We start from the raw sequence: 21,615 nt of genomic DNA on the forward strand, positions 1-21,615 counted from the left end.
TGATTTTACAGCTTATAATTTTTTGAATAACCTACATTTCTATTTTGCCATCAGCAGTTTGAAGGAGAAAATGTACAGGATGATCCCTTTTCATTCTATGAATATTCTCAATACACAGATACTTATGACATTTCGGATTATGAGTGTCCATCAGATGTAAGTTTTTTTATTATTTTTTGCTTCTTTAAAAGCTTTTAAGACATTTGATGTTTTTTATTGAACTGTATAAATAATTAATGAAGATATATACTGTAACTCTCTCGGCTGGTCCACCTATTTTGCAGTTCTTGCAAATGCCATATCTGCAGGTGTCCATATTGAGCCATTTGCATCATCCTCCCTTTCAGCATGCTCTTGATTTATTTTTCCCTGAGGAAAGAGTACTCACTGCTGAGATGATATCATTCAAGTGAGGTGAGTCCTCTAAGCTTAAGGCCCTAATGGGTACACAGACCCTGGGCATTGATGCAACAAGCAAGAAGGCACATGGGCAGTGAGAACTTGGCACACCCAGGGATCTCAGGAGTAGTGTTGAGCGAATTTGTTTGGCATTTCAAATTCGGGTTCGTGTTTGGGGTTCCGGCTTGCTCTCGTCAAAAAATCGGCTACGCCCATGAACATCCCTGATTTGCCACGCTGTCACACTGTCCATGTTATGGAAACCAGCAGGGATGAATGCAGGCATAAACACAAGAAGCACAGATGATGGAGCACATAAAACATAGTAGTAGAATCTAATTTCTAACTGTATGTGTCAATGGGCTGTATATAGATCTAGAGACATTATGTCATTATTCCATGCTGGGTAACTTGGAAAACGTGACATGGAGCCCAATAGTGGGCAGTGGACCCAGGTGAATGAAGCAGAGCCCGTGTACCTGGGACAGCTATATAACAGGATTCAACACACCCTAGAGTGGTGGTACAAAGCAATTTAGATCTTTATAATTCAATGCCATCTACTGCCAACAATGATAACTGAAGCTGCTATTTTTCCAACACCCCTCTTAACAGCCAAGACATAGGACCTGCTTCAATCATACTGGCATTGTATAGGCCAATCTTAATGAAAGGTCAAGGCACAGTAAGATGAGCTTAATTCATTAATAGCCTCACCAGAAGTTTTCCACCAACTTTGGCAGATCTGACTGGAACTTGTGCAGAATTCACTAAAAAAAACAGAATTCACTAAATCTGTGCACAACTCTGAGATGCGGAAACATTTTGCAACTTGTTATCTGGCGAAAACAATTTCATGAATTATTCAATCACCCTAGAATCTCATTGTGCCGTCAAGGGTATCTGCAGTTGGATAGCATTGTTAGTTCAGAAGGCATTGTTCTTTAAGATGCTTCAAAAAGAAAATATTTGGCTGAGACATGTGTGAATTGATTTTGTTCAACAATTCATTCGGCATGCAAATTTTTAAACATAGGAAGAAGGACATATATTGTGGCATTTACACAGAAATTGTACCCTTGCTAATACCTCTTAGTGTTCATGCCCACTGCAATATCCATTTAATAGCACCATACAGTTTTATGCCCCTCCAAAATGACCTTCATATAATGCTTGATACCCTACAGTAAATTCCTCCAAACATGTATACAGAATCAGAACCAAACACAGGAATACATCACCAGAACCACCAACAGTACAGATCTACAGCATCACAATTACCATTATTCCAGGAATACATCACCAAAAACACCAGCAGTACAGAAATACATCAAAAGAACCAGCAGCAGTACATAAATACAGCACTACAACCATCATCAGTACAGAAACACATAACAAAAATCACCATCAGTACATTAAAATAACCACCATCAGTACATGAATACAGCACCAGAACCACCATAAATACAAGCATACATGTTTGTACAGCGATCATTTGTAATGTTAGGGCAGACCCATATACAATTGTATCAGTTGAATGTACAATTCCCAGTATGTCCTTAACAATGGTAAGGAGATGCTGAGAGTTGTCATCACTAAATCATCATCAGACTGTGGACCATCTAGGAACTGCAGTACTGATGAGATGTAGTCAGTATCACAGATAAACTTTTACATCCAGTAAACTTACGCTGTGCCCCAGAATAATCGCACTCACTGTGCTCCATGCACAAAATATGACTACCAAATTGTCTGTGTTATGGTACATGCCCACCAGACTGCCCTCCCTATTCCATACCTGGCCCCTCTTCACACTGTCCCCTCACACTGTGTCCCTCCTACACTGACAAATCTCTATACTGTGCAGACTCTTCACACTAGCTGCCCCTCTGCATTCTGTCCTCTCCACACTGCACCTCACACTGTCCATCATGCTACCCAGTCTCTATACTCTGCGCTCACATTTTCCTCCCCATAATGTTCCTTCAAATTTTCCTTCCCCATACCATCTCTCACACTTTCTCCCTCCCCGCTGTCCCATCTGCATATTGCCCTTCGCACTACCAGTCTCTATACTTCCCCCCTCACACTCACCCCCCATGCTGTCTTCACATACATTTCTCTCCCGATACATTTCCCTCCCCATACTGTTTCCTAACACATTTACCCCCTACCCATTTTGTTTCCTCAAACATTTACCCCTATACTGCCTCCCCACACCTTTACTGCCCTTTCCCCTCACTGTCTCCTGACACATTTACCCGTTCCCCATACAGTCTCCACACAAATTTACTCTTTCTTCTCTATTCTATTGTCTCTCATACATTTTCCACCTTACCCCTCATACTTACATCTCCTCACACATTTATCCAATCCCTGAGTATTGTCATCTCCTTAAACATTAACTCTCTCCCCTTCATACTGTTGTCTCTTCACACAATTACCTACTCCCCATAATATTGTCGTTTCCTCACACATTTATAAACTCACTCCCAATACCATCCATCATCTCCTCATACATTTACAAACTCCCCCATACTGTCGTCTCCTCACACATTTACTCCCACTTCCCCATACTATTGTCTCCTCACACACGTACCACCTCCCCTTCATATTGCTGTCTCCTCACACATTTACCTCCTCCTCCATACTGTCATCTCCTCACACATTTACCCCCATCGCTCATAATGTTGTCTCCTCACATATATACCCACTCCCCCCATACTGTCGTTTACTCACACATTTACCCTCCCCCACATGCTGTTGCCTCCTCACACATTTACCCCCTCACAAAACAATGAAACTTCTGTGGCTTTGGCTCCATTGGAGCACCTACCTTGCTGCCTTGCACTTTTTATGTGGCACAGAAGGAACTTTCAACTTAATGCTCTTAGTGGACAACTACATCAAATCAAAGGTCCAGACCAACCAAGTGCTTCTGATCAGCCATATTCTTATATTTGGAACCCATCATCCTTAAATTATTAACAACACCCCGCCACACATACATGAGAAGCAAATGAATGAAACTGAATGGGAGAAGATACAGATTAAATATTAGATAAAACTTTTTAACAGTAATGGTGATTAAGAACTGGAACAAAAGGTGTTGAGTTCTCCATCTATGGAAGTCTTCAAACAGAGGCTGGACAGATATCTGTCTGAGATGGTTTAGTGAATCCTGCATTGAGCAAGGGGTTGGACCAGATGACCCTGGAGGTCCTTTCCAACTATAACATTCTATGATTCTAGGTAGGTCTCAAGATTCTAATTCACCCGTTCAGTCTGCCCATTAGATTGAGGATGAAAGGCCAATGAAAATGAGAGATGGATCCGTAAATGAGCACAAAAAGCCTTTCAAAACGTTGATATTAATTTAGTTTGCTGATCAGAAACAGAATCTGAGGAGATCCCATGGAGTTTCATAATCTCATTAATGAAAACTGGTGCCAAAGTTTTAGCATTCTGAAGTGCAGGTAACACAATAAAATTTTGCTAAATCTATCTACTATCACTAACATTACCATGTTACCTGCGGACACAAGCAGATCAGTAATAAAATCCTCTGACAGATGAGTCCATGGTCTACGAGTATGGGGGTATTTTAATGCGCACAAGTACTACAAGATGAGACATAATCCCGAACATCCAAATGCAACCTTGACTATCAAAAACGATGAGAAAATAGATTAATGGTGGTTTTACTACCAGGATGTCCTGCAAGAATTGGATCATGATGTTCACTTAAATTCTAAGTCGAAGGTTCATAGGAACAAACAGTTTACCTGCAAGACAAGTGGAGTGAGGTCTCCCTAGGCTTCTACGACCTCCTTCTCTAGGAAGGAAGATATTGCAGCAGTGACCAATCCTTTCTGAAAAATGAGTAAAAGCTCGCTTCCACTTCCCCCCTGGAAACCAATGGGAAAAATGCATCAGCTTTAATGTTTTTATCCCCCGTTTGATAAGTCACCAAAAAGTTAAAACTGGCGAAAACCAAGACCACCTTGCCTGTCTAGGAGTAAGTCGCTTATCCGATTCCAGATAATACATTTTTATGATTCATGATGTCCATGACAGGATGTACTGCCCATCCAAAAAATGACACCATTCCTCAAAAGTCAACTTTATTGCCAAGAGTTCCTTATTTCTTATATCATAGTTACTTTTGATGGGTGACAATTTTTAGAGAAAAAGGCACATGGATGCCATTTACTTGGTAACAACCTAAAATATTTCTTCAAAGAAGCAAATGCTTCATGGGCCGGATTAGGTAATCTTGAAAATCTGTCCCTTTCATGTCATTTTCGTTAGTGGTTTAACCACTACTGAAAAGTCCTTGTTGAACCTGCGGTAATACTTGGAAAAACCCAGAAACAGCTTTAAAGCCTTCAAATTTTCAGGAAGATCCCAATTCAGTACCGTCTGGAGTTTCACAGGATCCATACGAAAACCGGTGGATGATAATAGATAGCCAAGAAAAGGAATCTCCTGAACACCAAACATACATTTTTCTGACTAGACATAGAGTTTATTCTCCCTAAGTACTTGTAAAACCTGCCTCACATGTACCTGGTGTTGCTCAAGGTCAGATGAATAAATTAAAATGTCATCCAAATAGACTACCACAAATCTATTTGCCAGATGCCAGAAAATGTAATTTACAAAATGCTGGATAATGGCGCGCGGCATTGGTCAATCGGAATAGCATGACGAGATTTCCATAACAGCCCTCTGAGGTGCTGAAGGCAGTTTTCCATTCATCCCCCTCCTTAATACAGGTAAGATTATGCCCCCCCAAGATCAAGTTTGAAAAAAAAATTTGCCCCTCGTTTTGCCTTTCTCAGAGACAGTGATCCACACGGATAGCTAGAAACATGGTGGTCTCCAGAGAAAATGGGGTATCATAAGGGACAAAAGCATGTGTTACTCTCTCAGAAAGAACTTGACAAATGTGATTTTGGAGAGCAGGATCATTCCACCTGGTGTCCGTGGAAAATCTGCGTAACTCAGAGCAGAACTTCTTAACTGGCTAGTCTCCCTGCTGAAGCTTACGTAAATTGGATTCAGCCAAGGCAACATGGTCGGGATCATCATTAATGTATCACGCAAGGTGAGGGAAGGAATAAGTGTACAACAACGGGAAGAGGGGGAAGGGAGCCCAACAACTAGGGAAAGGGGGAGTGGTGACCCCTTGGTAGATCTAATATCACCCTGCCTACCCTATTGTCACTATATAGGTTCTGCACCTATTGTTGAGCAGGAACCTAAACCCTGAATATGCCTAGAGCTAGGCCCTAGATAGGGAGGGGACGGAGTGAGCACTAGTCAGGCCCCACTACAATCTAAAGACAACAAAGTAGACAAACATAAGGGATACACTTAGCTTGAGCAGACACCAGAGAGACAACGCCAACTGTCCTCCGAGGGTACCAAAGACGAGACTAGCCGAGTGCCAATACTCCAAGCCTGCACAGAGGTACATAGAACTATCACCGGCGACTCTCTGTAGAAACTGAGTTTTTAACTAGCAAGCAAGGGTGTGTCAGTTAGCAGCAGAAGGTGGAGGTCGCTGTTGGGTCCTAAAGCGAGAAGGATATAACTATACTACAGAGATGAGAGGATCAAGAAGGCATCTGCAATGTCAAGCGCAGTGACCTTCTACAGCCGAATCCAGAGCGACTGTCTATCACACCTGAGACACCTGCAACATAATGAATCCCAGAGCGCTAAAAAATTCCTCAACTGTATGGTACGACAGAGAACAGATTGAAGGGAAGAGGCCCAGACTTGGAAGTCCCTTTGGAGAAGGGAGATGACTGTCTCCACCCGCTGCTCCTCGGTAACTGAGAAATGAGGAGTAGCAAACTCAGGGCTGCTAAGATACCCCAGGAGAGAGAGCTCTAAGAGACAAACAGAACCATTTAACACTTGCAACAACAGAGCAAAAAAAACTTGCAAAGCTTAACTCTTGCAATACCAGAACAAGGGAAAACTGCATAGCTAACTGGGAGGAAAAGCAGAGCCATCTAGTGAAGGTGCACGTGTGGCCAGACGCTGCAATGTTCTGACCCCTCTCTGCCGTATCCCCATGACACCCCTTGTTTGCTGCTCTCTTACTTTTGTGACCAACCTCCTGTAGGGCTCTCCTGGGAAAAAAGAGCTAGCTACATTTAGGAACTATGGAGTAAGGAGACTGCCTTCTTAATATTTACATTGAAAATACCAAAAAATAGATCATCATAGATTATTCATAGAATCATAGAATGGTAGAGTTGGAAGGGACCTCCTGGGTCATCTGGTCCAACCCGCTGCTCAAAGCAAGATTCACTAAATCATCTCAGACAGATGTCTGTCCAGCCTCTGTTTGAAGACATCCATTGAAGGGGAACTCACCACCTCTTGTGGCAGCCTGTTCCACTCATTGATCACCCTAACAGTCAAAAAGTTTTTTATAATATCTAATCTGTGTCTCCTCCCATTCAGTTTCATCCCATTGCTTCGAGTCTTTCCTTGTGCAAATGAGAATAAAGATGATCCCTCTACAATGTGACATCCCTTGAGATATTTGTAGACAGCTGTTAAGTCTCCTCTCAGTCTTATTTTTTGCAAGCTAAACATTCCCAAATCCTGTAACCGTTCCTCATAGGACATGGTTTCCAGACCGGTCACCATTCTGGTTGCTCTTCTTTGAACTTGCTCCAGTTTGTCAATGTCTTTTTTAAAATGTGGTGCCCAAAACTGAACACAGTATTCCAGATGAGGTCTGACCAAAGAGGAGTAAAGTGCAATAATGACTTCACGTGATCTGGATTGTATGCTTCTGTTCATACATCCCAGAATTGTATTTGCCTTTTTTTGCTGCTGCATCACACTGTTGACTCATGTTCAGTCTATGATCTATTAGTATACCTGTCTTTTTCACTTGTACTGTTGCTTAGCTCTATTCCTTCCATTCTGTATATGCTTTTTTCATTTTTATTGCCAAGATGTAGTACTTTTCATTTTTCCCTGTTAAAAAACATTCTGTTAGTTGCGGCCCACTGCTCCAGTTTATTTAGGTCTTTTGAATTCTCTCTCTCTCTTCTCTAGTGTTAGCTATCCCTCCTAGCTTTGTGTCATCAGCAAATGTAATCAGTTTACCCTCAATTCCTTCATCTAAATCATTGATAAAGATGTTGAACAATACAGGTCCTAGGACAGAGCCCTGTGGTACCCCACTTGAGACATTCATCCAACTGGATGTGAAGCCATTTACGACCACTCTTTGAGTCCGATCAGTAAGCCAGTTTTGAATCCACCTAACAGTTGCCTTGTCCATTCCATACTTGGTCAATTTTTCAATAAGGATGGTGTGAGATACTTTGTCAAATGCTTTGCTGAAGTCAAGATATACTATATCTACAGCATTTCCCTGATCTACCCAGTCAGTGATTCTGTCATAGAAGGAAATTAAGTTAGTCTTACATGACTTGTTAGTTACAAACCCATGCTGACTCTGGTTAATCACTTCATTCTCATCCAGGTACGTAATTACATACATGTTGTTTAATAATTTGTTCAAAGATCTTTCCTGGTATAGAAGTCAGACTCACCGGCCTATAGTTCCCTGGGTCCACCTTCTTCCCCTTTTTGAAGATAAGAACAACATTTGCTCTTCTCCAGTCTTCTGGGACTTCTCCTGTTCTCCAAGAATTTTCAAAGATTATGGAGAGTGGTTCTAAAATTTCTTCTACGATCTCCTTCAGTACTCTGGGGTGTAATTCATCTGGACCTGGAGACTTGAACTCATTTATGTTAGCTAAATATCCCTCACAGTCTTTCTGTTTACAGATAACCTGGATTCTTCTATTCCTTTAATAGGACAGTGAAGATCAGTTGATGTTACATTTTCTTACTGAGAGAAAACTGATGCAAAATAGGAATTAAAAAGTTCTGCCTTCTCAACATCCTTTCTTACCATTTCACCATTTTCATCCTGTAAAAATCCTATAGCATCTTTGACTTTTCTTTTACTTTTGACATACCCCCAAAATCCTTTTTAATTGCTTTTGACATCTCTTGCAAGCCTTAATTCATTGTCAGCTTTTGCTAACCTGATATGTGCCCTGCAGATTCTGCAGACTGCATTATAATCTTCTTTAGATATGCCTCCCTCTTTCCATTTGATAAACATTTCTTTTTTTCTTTTTAGCATGTGTTTAAGTTCTGTGTTCATCCATCCTGGTTTCCTTAAATGCTTCCTATTTTTCCTACTTTTTGGGATTGTTAATGATTGTGCTTTGAGAATCTCATTTTTAAAAATTTCCCATCCTTCCTGGACATTTTTGTCCTTAAGGACATCCAGCCATTGGATCCCTCCTATTCTCTTTCTGAGTCGCTTAAAATCTGCCTTTCTGAAATCTAACCTTGAAGTTAGAGTCTTCACATGTGTTCCTCCTCTAGTTATCCAAAATTCTATAATAGCGTGATCGCTGCCTCCTAGTGTTCCAGCCACTTTTACCTCCTCAACCATTTCCTCCCTGTTTATAAGGATTAGATCCAAAGTAGCAGATCCCCTTGTTTTCTCCCCTACCTTTTGGAAGATAAAGTTGTCAGCAAGAGAGGATAAGAATTTGCTAGACCTGTTAGTTTTACTTGAGAGAGATTCCCAACAAATGTCTGGATAGTTGAAATCTCCCATGACCACTACGTCATATTTTTAGAGAACTTGGTCATTTGATACATAAAGAGTTCATCCATATCTTCAGTTTGCCCAGGTGGCCTGTAGTAAATGCCTACAATGGTGTCCTTTCCATTGTTCTCTCCTTGTATTCTTACCCAAACAGTTTCCACAGAACTCCCAGTCTCTGAAGCTTCAATCTCTGTGCAGATATACACTTTTCTAACATACAATGCGACACCTCCTCCTCGTTTATCAAGTCTGTTTCTTGCAAATAAGTTGTATCCTTTTAGCCTTTTATTCCAATCATGTGTATCATCCCACCAAGTTTCAGTGATTCCAATGACATCATATTTCTTTTCCTGCATTAGTAGTTCCAATTCTCCTTGTTTGTTGCCCATGCATTGTGCATTTGTATAAAAACATTTTAGTTTGTGATTGGTTTCTCTTCCTCCCATATTTTTATTATTTAGATTTTTTTGTCTTTGTTCTTTCTTTCCACTTCCAATAGCAGAGATCTCAATAGTATTTGTCAGCTGTATAGCTTTTTCTGGCCTTTTGCTTCCTTTCCCACATTGTTCTAGTTTAAAGCTCTCCTGATGAGTGTAGCAAGGCGACTTCCAAATACATGTTTTCCAGTCTTCGTAAGGTGCACCCCATCTCTAGCAAGTAGTCCATCATATAGGTAATTCATTCCGTGATCCAGAATTCCAAATCCTTGTTGACGGCACCATCGACTTAGCCAGTTGTTCACCTGTAGAATCTTATTCCACCTCATTGTTCCATGGCCATCCACTGGGAGGATGGATGAGAAGACCACCTGCGCTCCCAATTCTTTCACTTTCTTGCCTAAGTTTTCAAAGTCACTGCAGATGGTTTCCAGGTCCTTTCTTGCGGTGTCATTTGTCCCCACATGTATTAGCAGGAATGGGTAGTGATCTGTAGGTCTGAAGAGTCTTGATATCCTGTCAGACACATCTTTAATTATTGCACCTGGAAGACAGCACATTTCTCTTGAGGTTATGTCTGGTCTGCAGATAGCGACCTCTGTTCCTCTCAACAGGGAATCCCCCATGACCACCACTCTCCGTTTTTTCTTCACAACATTTTTCTTTCTCCATCCAGGAGGATTCTGAGGGCTTACAGGTTATTCATTGTGGGCAAAGTCTTATCTTGCTGTATTTCTTCATGGTTCTCCTGCGTGAGAGCCTGGTACTGGTTCCTGAGCATTATGGGTGCTGACTGTCTCTCCTGCTTCACTGAGTCACATTCTTCCATTCCTCTGTTTCATCCTATGCAGTTCGAATTTCTTCTCTTTCTGTGTCATGAAGAGATAATTCTGCTCTGTCTAAGAACTCTTCACCTTCCTTAATTATTTTCACGGTAGTTAACCTCTTTTCTAGATTTCGCAACTTTTCCTCCAACAGGGACACAAGCTTGCATTTCTGGCATGTGAAGTTTGGCTTTTCCACTGGCAAGTCTGTGAACATGTAGCAGGATATGCAGCTCACCAAATGGCTCCTGGACTCTTCCATGTTCTTATTGTTAATGTGTTATGAAAACAGTGAAAAACGCTCCAAAAGTTTACCGATGTCCTCCTTTCAGCTCCAACGGCCAAAATCCAGTGTTCTTTGAGTTCGCGGAGACTTTTCACTTATCCCAAAATGTATGTAAAGAAATCTAGAAGACTCCTGAATGAATACTTGAAAAGTGGAGGAGCAAATGGAGTGTGTATAAAATATTAATTTTTATTAAATGCTAGTTAAAAAGATTCAATCTTACAAATAACCAGGACAGGCCAAATAGCAACAGGCAAAAGCCCTTGGTAGGGAAAACACATGCAACATGCAAGTGTAGAAGTTATTATATTATGACTGATAGGTGGAACCTTGACATGTATACAATAAATCCTATGTCACACATGTGTCAATGAAATTATGTAAAAAAAAAAAGCCACCATCGAATGTTTCAATAAAAGAAACCTTACCCATGTGGCAGGTGAAGCCCCCCCAGGGATTGCGCAAGCAGAAAGTGCAGAGCCCCTTCACGCATTCTTTTTGAGAAAGCGTGTGTTTAACATTAAATCTTTTTAACTAGCATTTAATAAAAATTTATATTTTATACACACACCCTTTGCTCCACCTCTTTTCAAGTATTCATTCAGGAGTCTTCTAGTTCTCTTTACATGCATGAATAATCTATGATGATCTATTTTTTTGTACTTCATTAAGCCTATGGGATTTGTATTATTAATATTTACATTGTAGAAGGTTAGCGTGTGTGTACATGTGTTTATATATATATAGATATATATGTGTGCAATTTTGCAAGTTTTCCCACCTACAAAGATTGAAGAGGTCTATAATTTTTATCATAGGTATACTTCAACAGTGAAAGAATTTTAAAAATAATCCAGAAAATCACATTGCATGAGTTTAACATAATTGATTTGTATTTTATTGGATGAAATAAGTATTTGATACAATACAAAAACAACTAAATATTTGGTACAGAAATTTTTGTTTGCAATTACAAAAGTCAGACATTTCCTGTAGTTCTTGACCAAGTCTGTACACACTGCAGCTGGGATTTTGGCCCAGTCCTCCATATAGATCTTCTCCAGATCTTTCAGGTTTCGGGACTGTCGCTGGTCAACATTGAGTTTCATCTCCCTACAAATATTTTCTAGTGGGTTCAGGTCTGGAGACTGGCTAGGCCACTCCAGGAACTTGAAATGCTTCTTACAGAGCCACTCGTTAGTTGCCCTAGCTGTGAGTTTCAAGTCATTGTCATGCTGGTGTCACCCAGGGGTGGGAAACACAGAGGGAAGAGGGAAAGGGAGCCTCAGACACTAGGGAAAGGGGGAAGTGGAGACCTCCTAGTCTGGTTTAGTGTCACCCTGTCTCAACTACCGTCCCTATATTGGCTCTTCACCAATCGCTGCACGCATGCCTCGCCTTAACTTTCCCTGGCGTATGGCTAAGGATAGGGAAGGGAGGAGATGAGCACTAGTCAATCTCCACTAAACTCTATAGACAACAAGGGTAGACAAACAGGGGGGAATTGCTTAGCTTTAGACGACTCCAGACAAATGCGCACATGGCCTCAAGATCCAGAGAGGACGAAGTACTGCTCTTGTTAAAGCCTGAAACACACAAGGAAACAGTAAAACAAACGTATAAAAATACTCTGTTGTAAAAAAGTAACAGTAAACAGCAAGTGCTAGTAAAAAGGTGATAAAAACAGGGTATTTGGTAGACACTTTTTTTTGCAAAAAATGTATACTAAGCCACTCTACCAACGACAAGGTAACACACATCAGAGCAGTCCCTAACTGATGTATTTAAAAACTGATCATGTGTATAGTACCTATATGAGCAGAGCAGACAGGTAATGTCCATGTGGACATGCTGCAGAGGAAGGCATGTTATGTGCATGGCCCACAAGGGAGGGGTGGAGACCTCCCTAATCTTGCAAAAGCAAGAAACAAATTGAATACAAACACATAGGCCATGCACACGGTGAACATGTCTGTAGAACAGTGTTCACACCACCAAAAGACTGAAACACACAAGGAAACAGTAAAACAAACATATAAAAATACTCTGTTGTAAAAAAGTAACAGTAAACAGCAAGTGCTAGTAAAATGGTGATAAAAAACAGGGTATTTGAGTGACACTTTTTTTGCAAAAAGCCTCACAAGTAGAAATAAATATCGCCAGCAACTCCCTCTGAAACACAGCAGGTATTTATACACCCAGGCAGGGTGTTAATTAGCCAGAGGGAGGTAGCCTCTGGGACCTATAGACTAGTGTTGAGCGAATTTGTTTGGCAAATGTTTGAAAATTTCAAATTTGCCACGAATATGGCACATTCGGATTCGTGATCGCAAAGACAAGCAATTCTTCTTAAAATTGGAAAAGTTCAACGAATTTGCGAGGGACCGCGAATACAGGGTAACCACTGCGTTTTGAACAGTTTTGTTAGCATAGTAACATAGTAACATAGTTTTTTAAGGTTGAAGGAAGACTAAGTCCATCTAGTTCAACCCATAGCCTAACATGTTGATCCAGAGGAAGGCAAAAAACCCCATGTGGCAAACACTAAGCTCCACATTGGGGAAAAAAATTCCTTCCCGACTCCATACGACAATCAGACTAGTTCCCTGGATCAACGTCCTATCAAGGAATCTAGTATATATAACCTGTAATATTATACTTTTCAATAAAGGCATCCATGACCTTCTTAAATTTTAATAGTGAATCACTCATTACAACATCATGCAGCAGAGTTCCATAGTCTCACTGCTCTTACAGTAAAGAATCCCCATCTGTGATTATGATTAAACCTTCTTTCCTCCAGACGTAGAAGATGCCCCCTTGTCCCCGTCTCTGGCCTCAGAGTAAAAAGATCAGTAGAAAGGTCTTTGTACTGTCCCCTGATATACTTGTACATAGTAATAAGATCACCCCTAAGCCTTCTTTTTTCCACAGTAAATAACCCCAAGTGTAATAACCTGTCTTGGTATTGCAGACCCCCCAGTCCTCTAATAACCTTGGTCACTCTTCTCTGCACCCTCTCTAGTTCAGCTATGTCTTTCTTATACACCGGAGACTAAAACTGTACACAGTATTCTAAGTGTGGTCGCACTAATGACTTGTATAGAGGTAAAATTATGTTCTCCTCATGAGCATCTATGCCTCTTTTAATGCATCCCATTATTTTATTTGCCTTTGCAGCAGCTGCCTGACACTGGCCACTAAACGTGAGCTTGTCGTCCACCAATACACCCAGGTCTTTTTCAGTGACAGTTTTGCCCAGTGTTTTACAATTAAGCATATAATTATACATTTTATTTCCTCTGCCCAAGTGCATTACCTTACATTTATCCCCATTAAAGCTCATTTGCCATTTATCAGCCCAAGCTTCTAGTTTACATAGATCCTCCTGTAATATAAAATTGTCCTCCTCTGTATTGATTACCCTGCAGAGTTTAGTGTTATCTGCAAATATTGAAATATTACTCTGCATGCCCCCTATAAGGTCATTAATAAATATGTTAAAAAGAAGGGGGCCCAATACTGACCCCTGTGGTACCCCACTGTTAACTGAGACCCAGCCTGAGTGTTTTCCATTAATAACCACCCTTTGTTTCCTATCACTGAGCCAATTCTTAACCCACATACATATATTTTCCCCTATCCCCATTGTTCTCATTTTATGTATCAACCTTTTGTGTGGAACCGTATCAAAAGCTTTTGAAAAGTCCATATACTCAACATCAACTGCATTTTCTTGGTCCAGTCCAGAACTTGCCTCCTCATAAAAACTGATCAGATTAGTTTGACAGGAACGGTCCCTCGTAAACCCATGTTGATATTGGGTCATAAGGTTATTCTTCTTCAGATACTCTATTATAGCATCTCTTAGGAAACCCTCCAGGATTTTACCCACAGTAGAGGTTAAGCTTACTGGCCTATAATTTCCAAGTTCAGTTTTGTTTTTTTCCCTTTTTGAATATTGGCACCACATTTGCTATACGCCAGTCGTGTGGTACAGACCCTGTTATTATGGAATCTTTAAAGATGAAAAATAATGGTCTATCTATGATGTTACTTAATTCCTGCAGTACTCGCGGGTGTATCCCATCCGGGCCCTGGGATTTGTCAACTTTAGTGATTTTTAGACGCCGCCGTACTTCCTGCTGGGTCAAGCTAGTGACATTTAATTGAGAATTTTTGCTATCACTAATCATGTTTTCTTTCATGCGATTTTCTTGTGTAAATACGGTTGAAAAAAAATCATTTAGCATATTGGCTTTTTCCTCATCCTCATCCACCATTTCACCCAGACTATTTTTAAGGGGGCCAACACTATCATTTTTTAGTTTTTTACTATTTATGTAGTTAAAGAATATTTTGGGGTTATTTTTACTTTCTCTGGCAATGATTCTCTCTGCCTCAATCTTTGCTGCCTTGATTTGTTTTTTTACATAATTTATGAATTTTCTATATTTATTTAATGCTTCATCACTACCTACTTGCTTTAGTTCTCTAAATGCTTTCTTTTTGTCACTTATTGCGCCCCTTACAGCTCTATTTAGCCATAGTGGTTTGTTCCTATTTCTAGCATGTTTATTCCCAAAGGGTATATATTGTGCACAGGTCCTATTCAGGATGTTAATAAATGTCTCCCATTTGCTTTGTGTAGCTTTATGTCTCAGGATATCGTCCCAGTACTAAGATCATCTCTCAACCGTTGGAAATTTGCCTTCCTGAAGTTTAGTGTCCTTGTAACCCCTCTACTACACATCTTATTAAAGGTTACATGAAAACATATTATTTTGAGATCACTATTACCCAAGTGACCCCCAACTCGTATATTTTATTTGCGGTCTGGCGTATTGGTTAATATTAGGTCTAGCAGTGCCCCCCTTCTTGTTGGATCCTGAACCAGTTGTGAAAGGTAGTTTTCTCTCATAGTTGTCAAAAACCTATTACCTTTGCTTGAACTACATGTTTCTGTCCCCCAATGTATTTCAGGGTAGTTGAAGTCTCCCATAATAATGACTTCGCCTTGAGTCGCTGCTTCATCTATTTGCTTTACGAGGATATTCTCCGCTACTTCCATTATTTTTGGAGACTTATAACAAACCCCTATCAGTAATTTATTATTTTTTCCCCCTCCCCTTATCTCCACCCACAGGGACTCTACATTTTCATTAGATTCACATATATCCTCCCGCAAGACAGGTTTTAAGGAATATTTTACATATAAACACACACCCCCCCCTCGCTTGTTTGTACGGTCATTTCTGAACAGACTATAGCCCAGTAAATTAACTGTCCAGCCACGTCTCAGATATCTCTACCATGTCATAATTATTTTCCAACAAAATTAATTCTAATTCCTCTATTTTGTTAGTGAGGCTTCTGGCATTAGTGTACATGCATTTTATGTATCTCTCTGTACCTCTATTCCTCTATTCCTTCTTACTTTATTGACTGTTCTAACCCCACCCCCAATTTCTTTATTTGTGCCCAGTTCACTATCTGCACTATCTTCCCCACCTATAAAATGAATACACTCCCCCCCAATCCCTAGTTTAAACACTCCTCCAAGTGTATGATGAGCGGTGACATGTGTCAGGTGACTGTGGGGGCTGTGGAGAGCTTAGAACAGGTCAGATCAGCGGCCCACTGTTTTTTTTTCCTGTGGGTGGTAACTTTAACTAAGGAAAGCATGGCCAGCCAATCATAGCTCAGGAAGCATCTACCCTGTCCAGACATAAGGGCTACTGCAATTGGCTGTAGAAATCACATGTCCTCTCAATAGAAAAAGCGGCCATGTTCCCTCAGCGCCATTATATCCATGTCACTGCTGGATACTGACGCAGCTCAGTGTTCTCCTGTGTAATGAGAGATATTAGCTAGATAGATGGGAGCTTGTGTGGTAATCAGATAGGGTAGATAATTCCTGGCCTGTGTACCTCTGCAACTGCTGGTGCAGCACATTTTTGGTGTTCTTGTGCAAGTACTGAGATGCTGACAGAAATAAAGGGCCCATGCCATACAATAGTCTCAGAATACCTTGAATCTTTTTTTGTACTTGCTAAGGTGATTAAGCAAGCCCAGTGCACCTTTTCACTTAGTGGGGTTGAAATTGTGCTCTGCACAGTCTGCAGAGCTTCTTATTGCAGAGCACAAAATCAGTTTTTTTTTCTGTTGCTATTGTGATATTGAAGGCTGTGTGCACTAAAGTTTTATTTTGTGTCAGATACTATTTTAGTGGCGTTGAACTTCAGGTGGTTTCAGAGTAAAAGAAATAAAACAATTTCTCTTGCTATGCCCAGTCCAAAAAATATTTTTTCCTGTGCCAAAAGTCATACAGTGCTATAAGCCAGCTACTATGTCAGTGGTGGTCAAATTTAGCTTGTGCACACAGTCAAACCTATATATATTTTTGGTTGGCTGGCACAGTCCACAAAGGTTTTTTACTGTGGCATAGTTGATCCAGTCTGCTAAAAGGCAGATCCTATTTTAGTGGCATTGAACTTGCCTTGGTTTCAGAGTAAAAGAAAAACTTCTCTTACTAGGCCCAGTCCAAAAAATACTTTTTCCTGTGCCAAAAGTCATACAGTGCTATAAGCCAGTTACTACTTCAGTGGCGGTCAAATTCAGCTTTTACACACAGTCAAACCTATATATATTTTTGGTTGGCAGGCAGAGTCCACCAAAGGTTTTTTACATTCTCAACTTGGTGGTTTCAGTTTCTCCGCCACTATCCTGGCCTGGATGAGCTGCTTCACAAAGTACGGAAGCTGTGTGCTCCATTCCGCCGTTCACACCTCTCATGTCGTCGACTTGCATTGATACAATATCTTTGTCCGTGCCAGTTAACAGGTTGATCTACGATATGCCGACGCGGTGGAATTCCACACTGCACATGTTGCAGCAACTGTGCCAGCAGCAACGAGCTCTGATGCAGTATGTCATGAAATATAGCTTGGGGCAACGCAGTATGGACTTGGGGCACATCACGTTTTCAGAGTGGGAACAAATTAAGGACCTCTGCACCCTTATGCCCGGTTTTGAAATGGCTCCTAAACTGGTTAGCTCTCACGATGCCATCATCAGCATCACTATTCCGGTCAAATACATTCTGGAGCAAACTTTGAATAACCTTCGGCAGGAGGTGGTGGCCCCAGAAGAAGAGGAGGATGCGGAAGGGAAACCATTGTCTCAAATTTCCAGATTGTCATCACACAGGCAGTTGCCAAGTGACGGTGGATTACAGAGATCAAGGGAGTTTGGTGATGCCAGGTAAACTGTTCATGAAGGTGCAAGAGCTGAGGAACTAATCAAGGAGGTAGAGGTGATGGACGAGCAGCTGTCAGAGGAAGAAGAAGATAATTGTGCCACCCTGCTAAACACAGGTACCACAGGACCCAAAATATACTGGAGGGTGGAGTTAGGTAGGCAAGAGAGTGTGCTGGCACTGAGACCAGTGAAGAAGCAGCACATGTGAGCTGCTGTGTTGAGGGCCCCGAGTGTGGCCGGAGGCAAGGAGAGAGGAGTTAAGGGGGCAGAGGAGCATCTAAAGCTTGCCCCAGGACACAAGCCGGACACCGGGTCCACGCCTACAGGGTCCTCTACACCCAGTAGGGATAACCGGCATACCAGGAGGATTCCAGACCCCTGGTCAACCTGAAGCTATAATCATTTACAGAACTAGGAACCACGAAGGCCCCACAAAGCTAGGCCTAGTTCCAGGCTGGCCAGGAGCTTTAGAGTAGAGATGAGCGGTGTTCGACTAGAACTGTTCGCCAATCTCAAATTCGAGCTGTTTTGGGCGGTGTTCGAGTTGTTCGACGAACCCGAACGATTTGCAAAAAATTCGGCTGTTCGAGGTTATGTTCGATAACTGTTCGTGCACCAAAAGCGTGTCCTGCCTGTCTGGCGCTATTTTGAGCACCAATCATGCAGGGATTGCCTGCCACTCACTGTAATGCCACAGCCATGGTGGTTGTGGCATTACAGTGATTGCCCAAATCGATGGGAACAGTGCCAACAGTGAAACATGAAAAGCGGCAATTCAGCAGCGGCATAGACCGGTACCCGACAATTTAGAACAGAAAGAATAAAGCATCACACATAGATTAGATAGATAGAAGCAAGTCAGCCACATATATACGAAGTACAGTGACAGTGTAGCTTACTGTACTTGTCATTTAGTGTAAAGGATTTATCAAAAAAAATAATAGTGTTTTCATGCACCGTCTCTTTAAAAAAGCCGGCCGGCAATTCAGCAGCGGTACCCGACAATTTAGAATAGAAAGAATAGAGAATCACACATAGATTAGATAGATAGAAACATGTCAGTCACATATATGAAGTACAGTGACAGTGTTGCTTACTGTAGTTGTCATTTAGTGTAAAGGATTTATTAAAAAAAATAATAGTGTTTTCATGCACTGTCTCTTTAAAAAAGCCGGCCGGCAATTCAGCAGCGGTACCCGACAATTTAGAATAGAAGGAATAGAGAATCACACATAGATTAGATAGATAGAAACATGTCAGTCACATATATATGAAGTACAGTGACAGTGTTGCTTACTGTACTTGTCATTTAGTGTTAAAATAAAGGATTTATTTAAAAAAAAATTGGCGTGGGGGTCCCCATAATTTTTGGCTCCAGCGGAGGTTAAGCAGATGGCTGGGGCAGATGTTTGAAGCCTGGGAGGGGGGTAATACCCATGGAGCTTCCCAGGCTACTAATATCAGCCCCCAGCTGAATACCTAGCCTTTACTAGCTATTAAAATGGGGGACCCCCCCAAAAAAATGACGTGGGGTCCCCCCATATTTTAATAGCTAGCAAAGGCTAGGCAGACAGCTGGGGGCTGATATTAATAGCCCAGGAAGGGTGCCATGAATATTGGCCCCCTCCCAGGCTAGAAACACCAGCCGTCAGCCGCCCCAGAACTGGCGCATCCATAGGATGCGCTAATTCTGGCACTTAGCCTCACTCTTCCCACTGCCCTGTAGCGGTGGCAGTGGGGTAATAGGGCTGGGGTTGATGTCAGTTTATAATGCCAGCTGACATCAAGCCCAGGTTAGTAATGGAGAGGCGTCTATAAGACACCCCCATTACTAATCCCATAGTCAAAGTTAAAAGAAAACACAAACACCCAGAATAAACTCCTTTAATTGAAATAAAGACACATTCCTTTATTGTTCTAAATTAAACCATACTTACCACCACGCCCATTCTTGCTGAAGCCAACGATCTCCTGCAATAAAAGTAAAATAATAAAGCAACATCATCCTTACCTTTCCATGGCTCCCACGACAGCTTCAGCTCTGCTACATCAAGATGACAGGCTGGGCCGCAGCAGAACCCTGCCATCCAGCTTGCCATGCCGCGGACACTGAGAAGCGCAGGCATGCTTGCGCTCCTCAGTGTCTCGCTGTGACGGCATAAAGATGAGACGAGTTCATGTCCAATGAACTCAGCTCACCTCATGCACGTCACTGACAGTGTGGGAGAATTCTCATGCACTCAGCACTACAGCGTGAGAATTTTCCCACGCTGTCAGTGACGTGCATGAGGTGAGCTCATTCATGTCCAATGATCTCAGCTCACCTCATGCACGTCACTGACAGCGTGGGAGAATTCTCACGCTGTAGCGCTGAGTGCAGGAGAATTTTCCCACGCTGTCAGTGACGTGCATGAGGTAAGCTGAGATCATTGGACATGAACTCGTCTCATCTTTATGCCGTCACAGCGAGACACTGAGGAGCGCAAGCATGCCTGCCCTTCTCAGTGTCTGCGGGATGACAGGCTGGATGGCAGCGTTCTGCTGCGGTCCAGCCTGTCATCTCGATGTAGCAGAGCTGAAGCTGTCGTGGGAACCATGGAAAGGTAAGGATGAGTTTGCTTTATTATTTTACTTTTATTGCAGAAGACATTGGCTTCAGCTGGAATGGGCGTGACGGTAAGTATGGTTTAATTTAGAACAATAAAGAATTGTGTGTTTATTTCAATTAAAGGACTTTATTCTGGGTGTTGTGTTTTTTTTAAATACTTTACTAGAAATTCATGGCGGTCATGTCTAATATTGGCGTGACCCCATGAATTTCGGGCTTAGGGCCAGCTGATAATGCCAAGCTGGCCCTAACCCCTTTATTACCCAGTGAGCCACCGCACCAGGGCCCTGGATGAGTTGGGTACAGCGCCAGAAGATGGCGCTTCTATGAACGCGCCATTTTCTGGGGTGGCTGCGGACTGCAATTTGCAGCGGGGGGGACCCAGAAAGCTTGGGCCTCCCTGCGCTGCAGATTCCAGCCCCCAGCTGCCTAGTTGTACCTGGCTGGACACAAAAATAGGGCGAAGCCCCACGTATTTTTTTTTTTAATTATTTCATGAAATTCATGAAATAATTAAGAAAAAAAGGGCTTCCCTATATTGTTGTGTCCAACCAGGTACAAATAGGCAGCTGGTGGTTGGGGGCAGCCCGTTCCTGCCTGCTGTACCTGGCTGGACACAAATATAGTGCGAAGCCCCACGTCAATTTTTTTTTAAATTATTTCATGAAACTAGATGGTGGCCCGATTCTAACGCATCGGGTATTCTAGAATATGTATGCGGCAGACCCGGCGCAATCAGCAGAGCGGTGTTTAAATTTGGCGCCAAAATCGCTGACGGGTCGCGGCCAGCAACCGCGACCAATCAGCAAAGCGGTGTTGAAATTTGGCGACTATATCGCTGATGGTCACGGCCGGCGGTTGCGACTAATCAGCAGAGCGGGGTTTAAATTTTGCGCCAATAATGCTGATTGGTCGCGGTCGCGACCAATCAGCAAAGCGGTGTTTAAATTTTGCGCCAATAATGCTGATTGGTTGCGGTTGCGACCAATCAGCAAAGCGGTGTTTAAATTTGGCGCCAATAACGGTGATTGGTCACGACCGCGACCATTCAGCAGGGCGGTGTTTAAATTTGGCGGCAACAATGTTGATTAGTCGCGGCCGGCGGCCGCGACCAATCAGCAGAGCGGTGT

General features: G+C 42.0%; 1 protein-coding gene across 16 annotated transcripts in view; it reads left to right on the plus strand.

Moving 5' to 3' along the window:
* LOC141165497 (uncharacterized) overlaps positions 1–21,615 on the plus strand; it is a 441,251-nt gene that overhangs the window by 316,888 nt on the left and 102,748 nt on the right. For 14 of the 16 annotated variants that reach the window (XM_073651128.1, XM_073651131.1, XM_073651132.1 and 11 more), the window contains one exon: positions 55–156. In XM_073651128.1, the coding sequence (XP_073507229.1) occupies positions 55–156 (102 nt within the window). The remainder of the gene's footprint in view (positions 1–54; positions 157–21,615) is intronic. The other 2 variants (XM_073651129.1, XM_073651135.1) reach the window with 1 other exon arrangement.

The sequence above is a fragment of the Phyllobates terribilis genome, unplaced genomic scaffold (assembly GCF_046119375.1).
Source record: "Phyllobates terribilis strain yellow unplaced genomic scaffold, ASM4611937v1 Scaffold_11__3_contigs__length_659146591, whole genome shotgun sequence".
NCBI lineage: Eukaryota > Metazoa > Chordata > Amphibia > Anura > Dendrobatidae > Phyllobates > Phyllobates terribilis.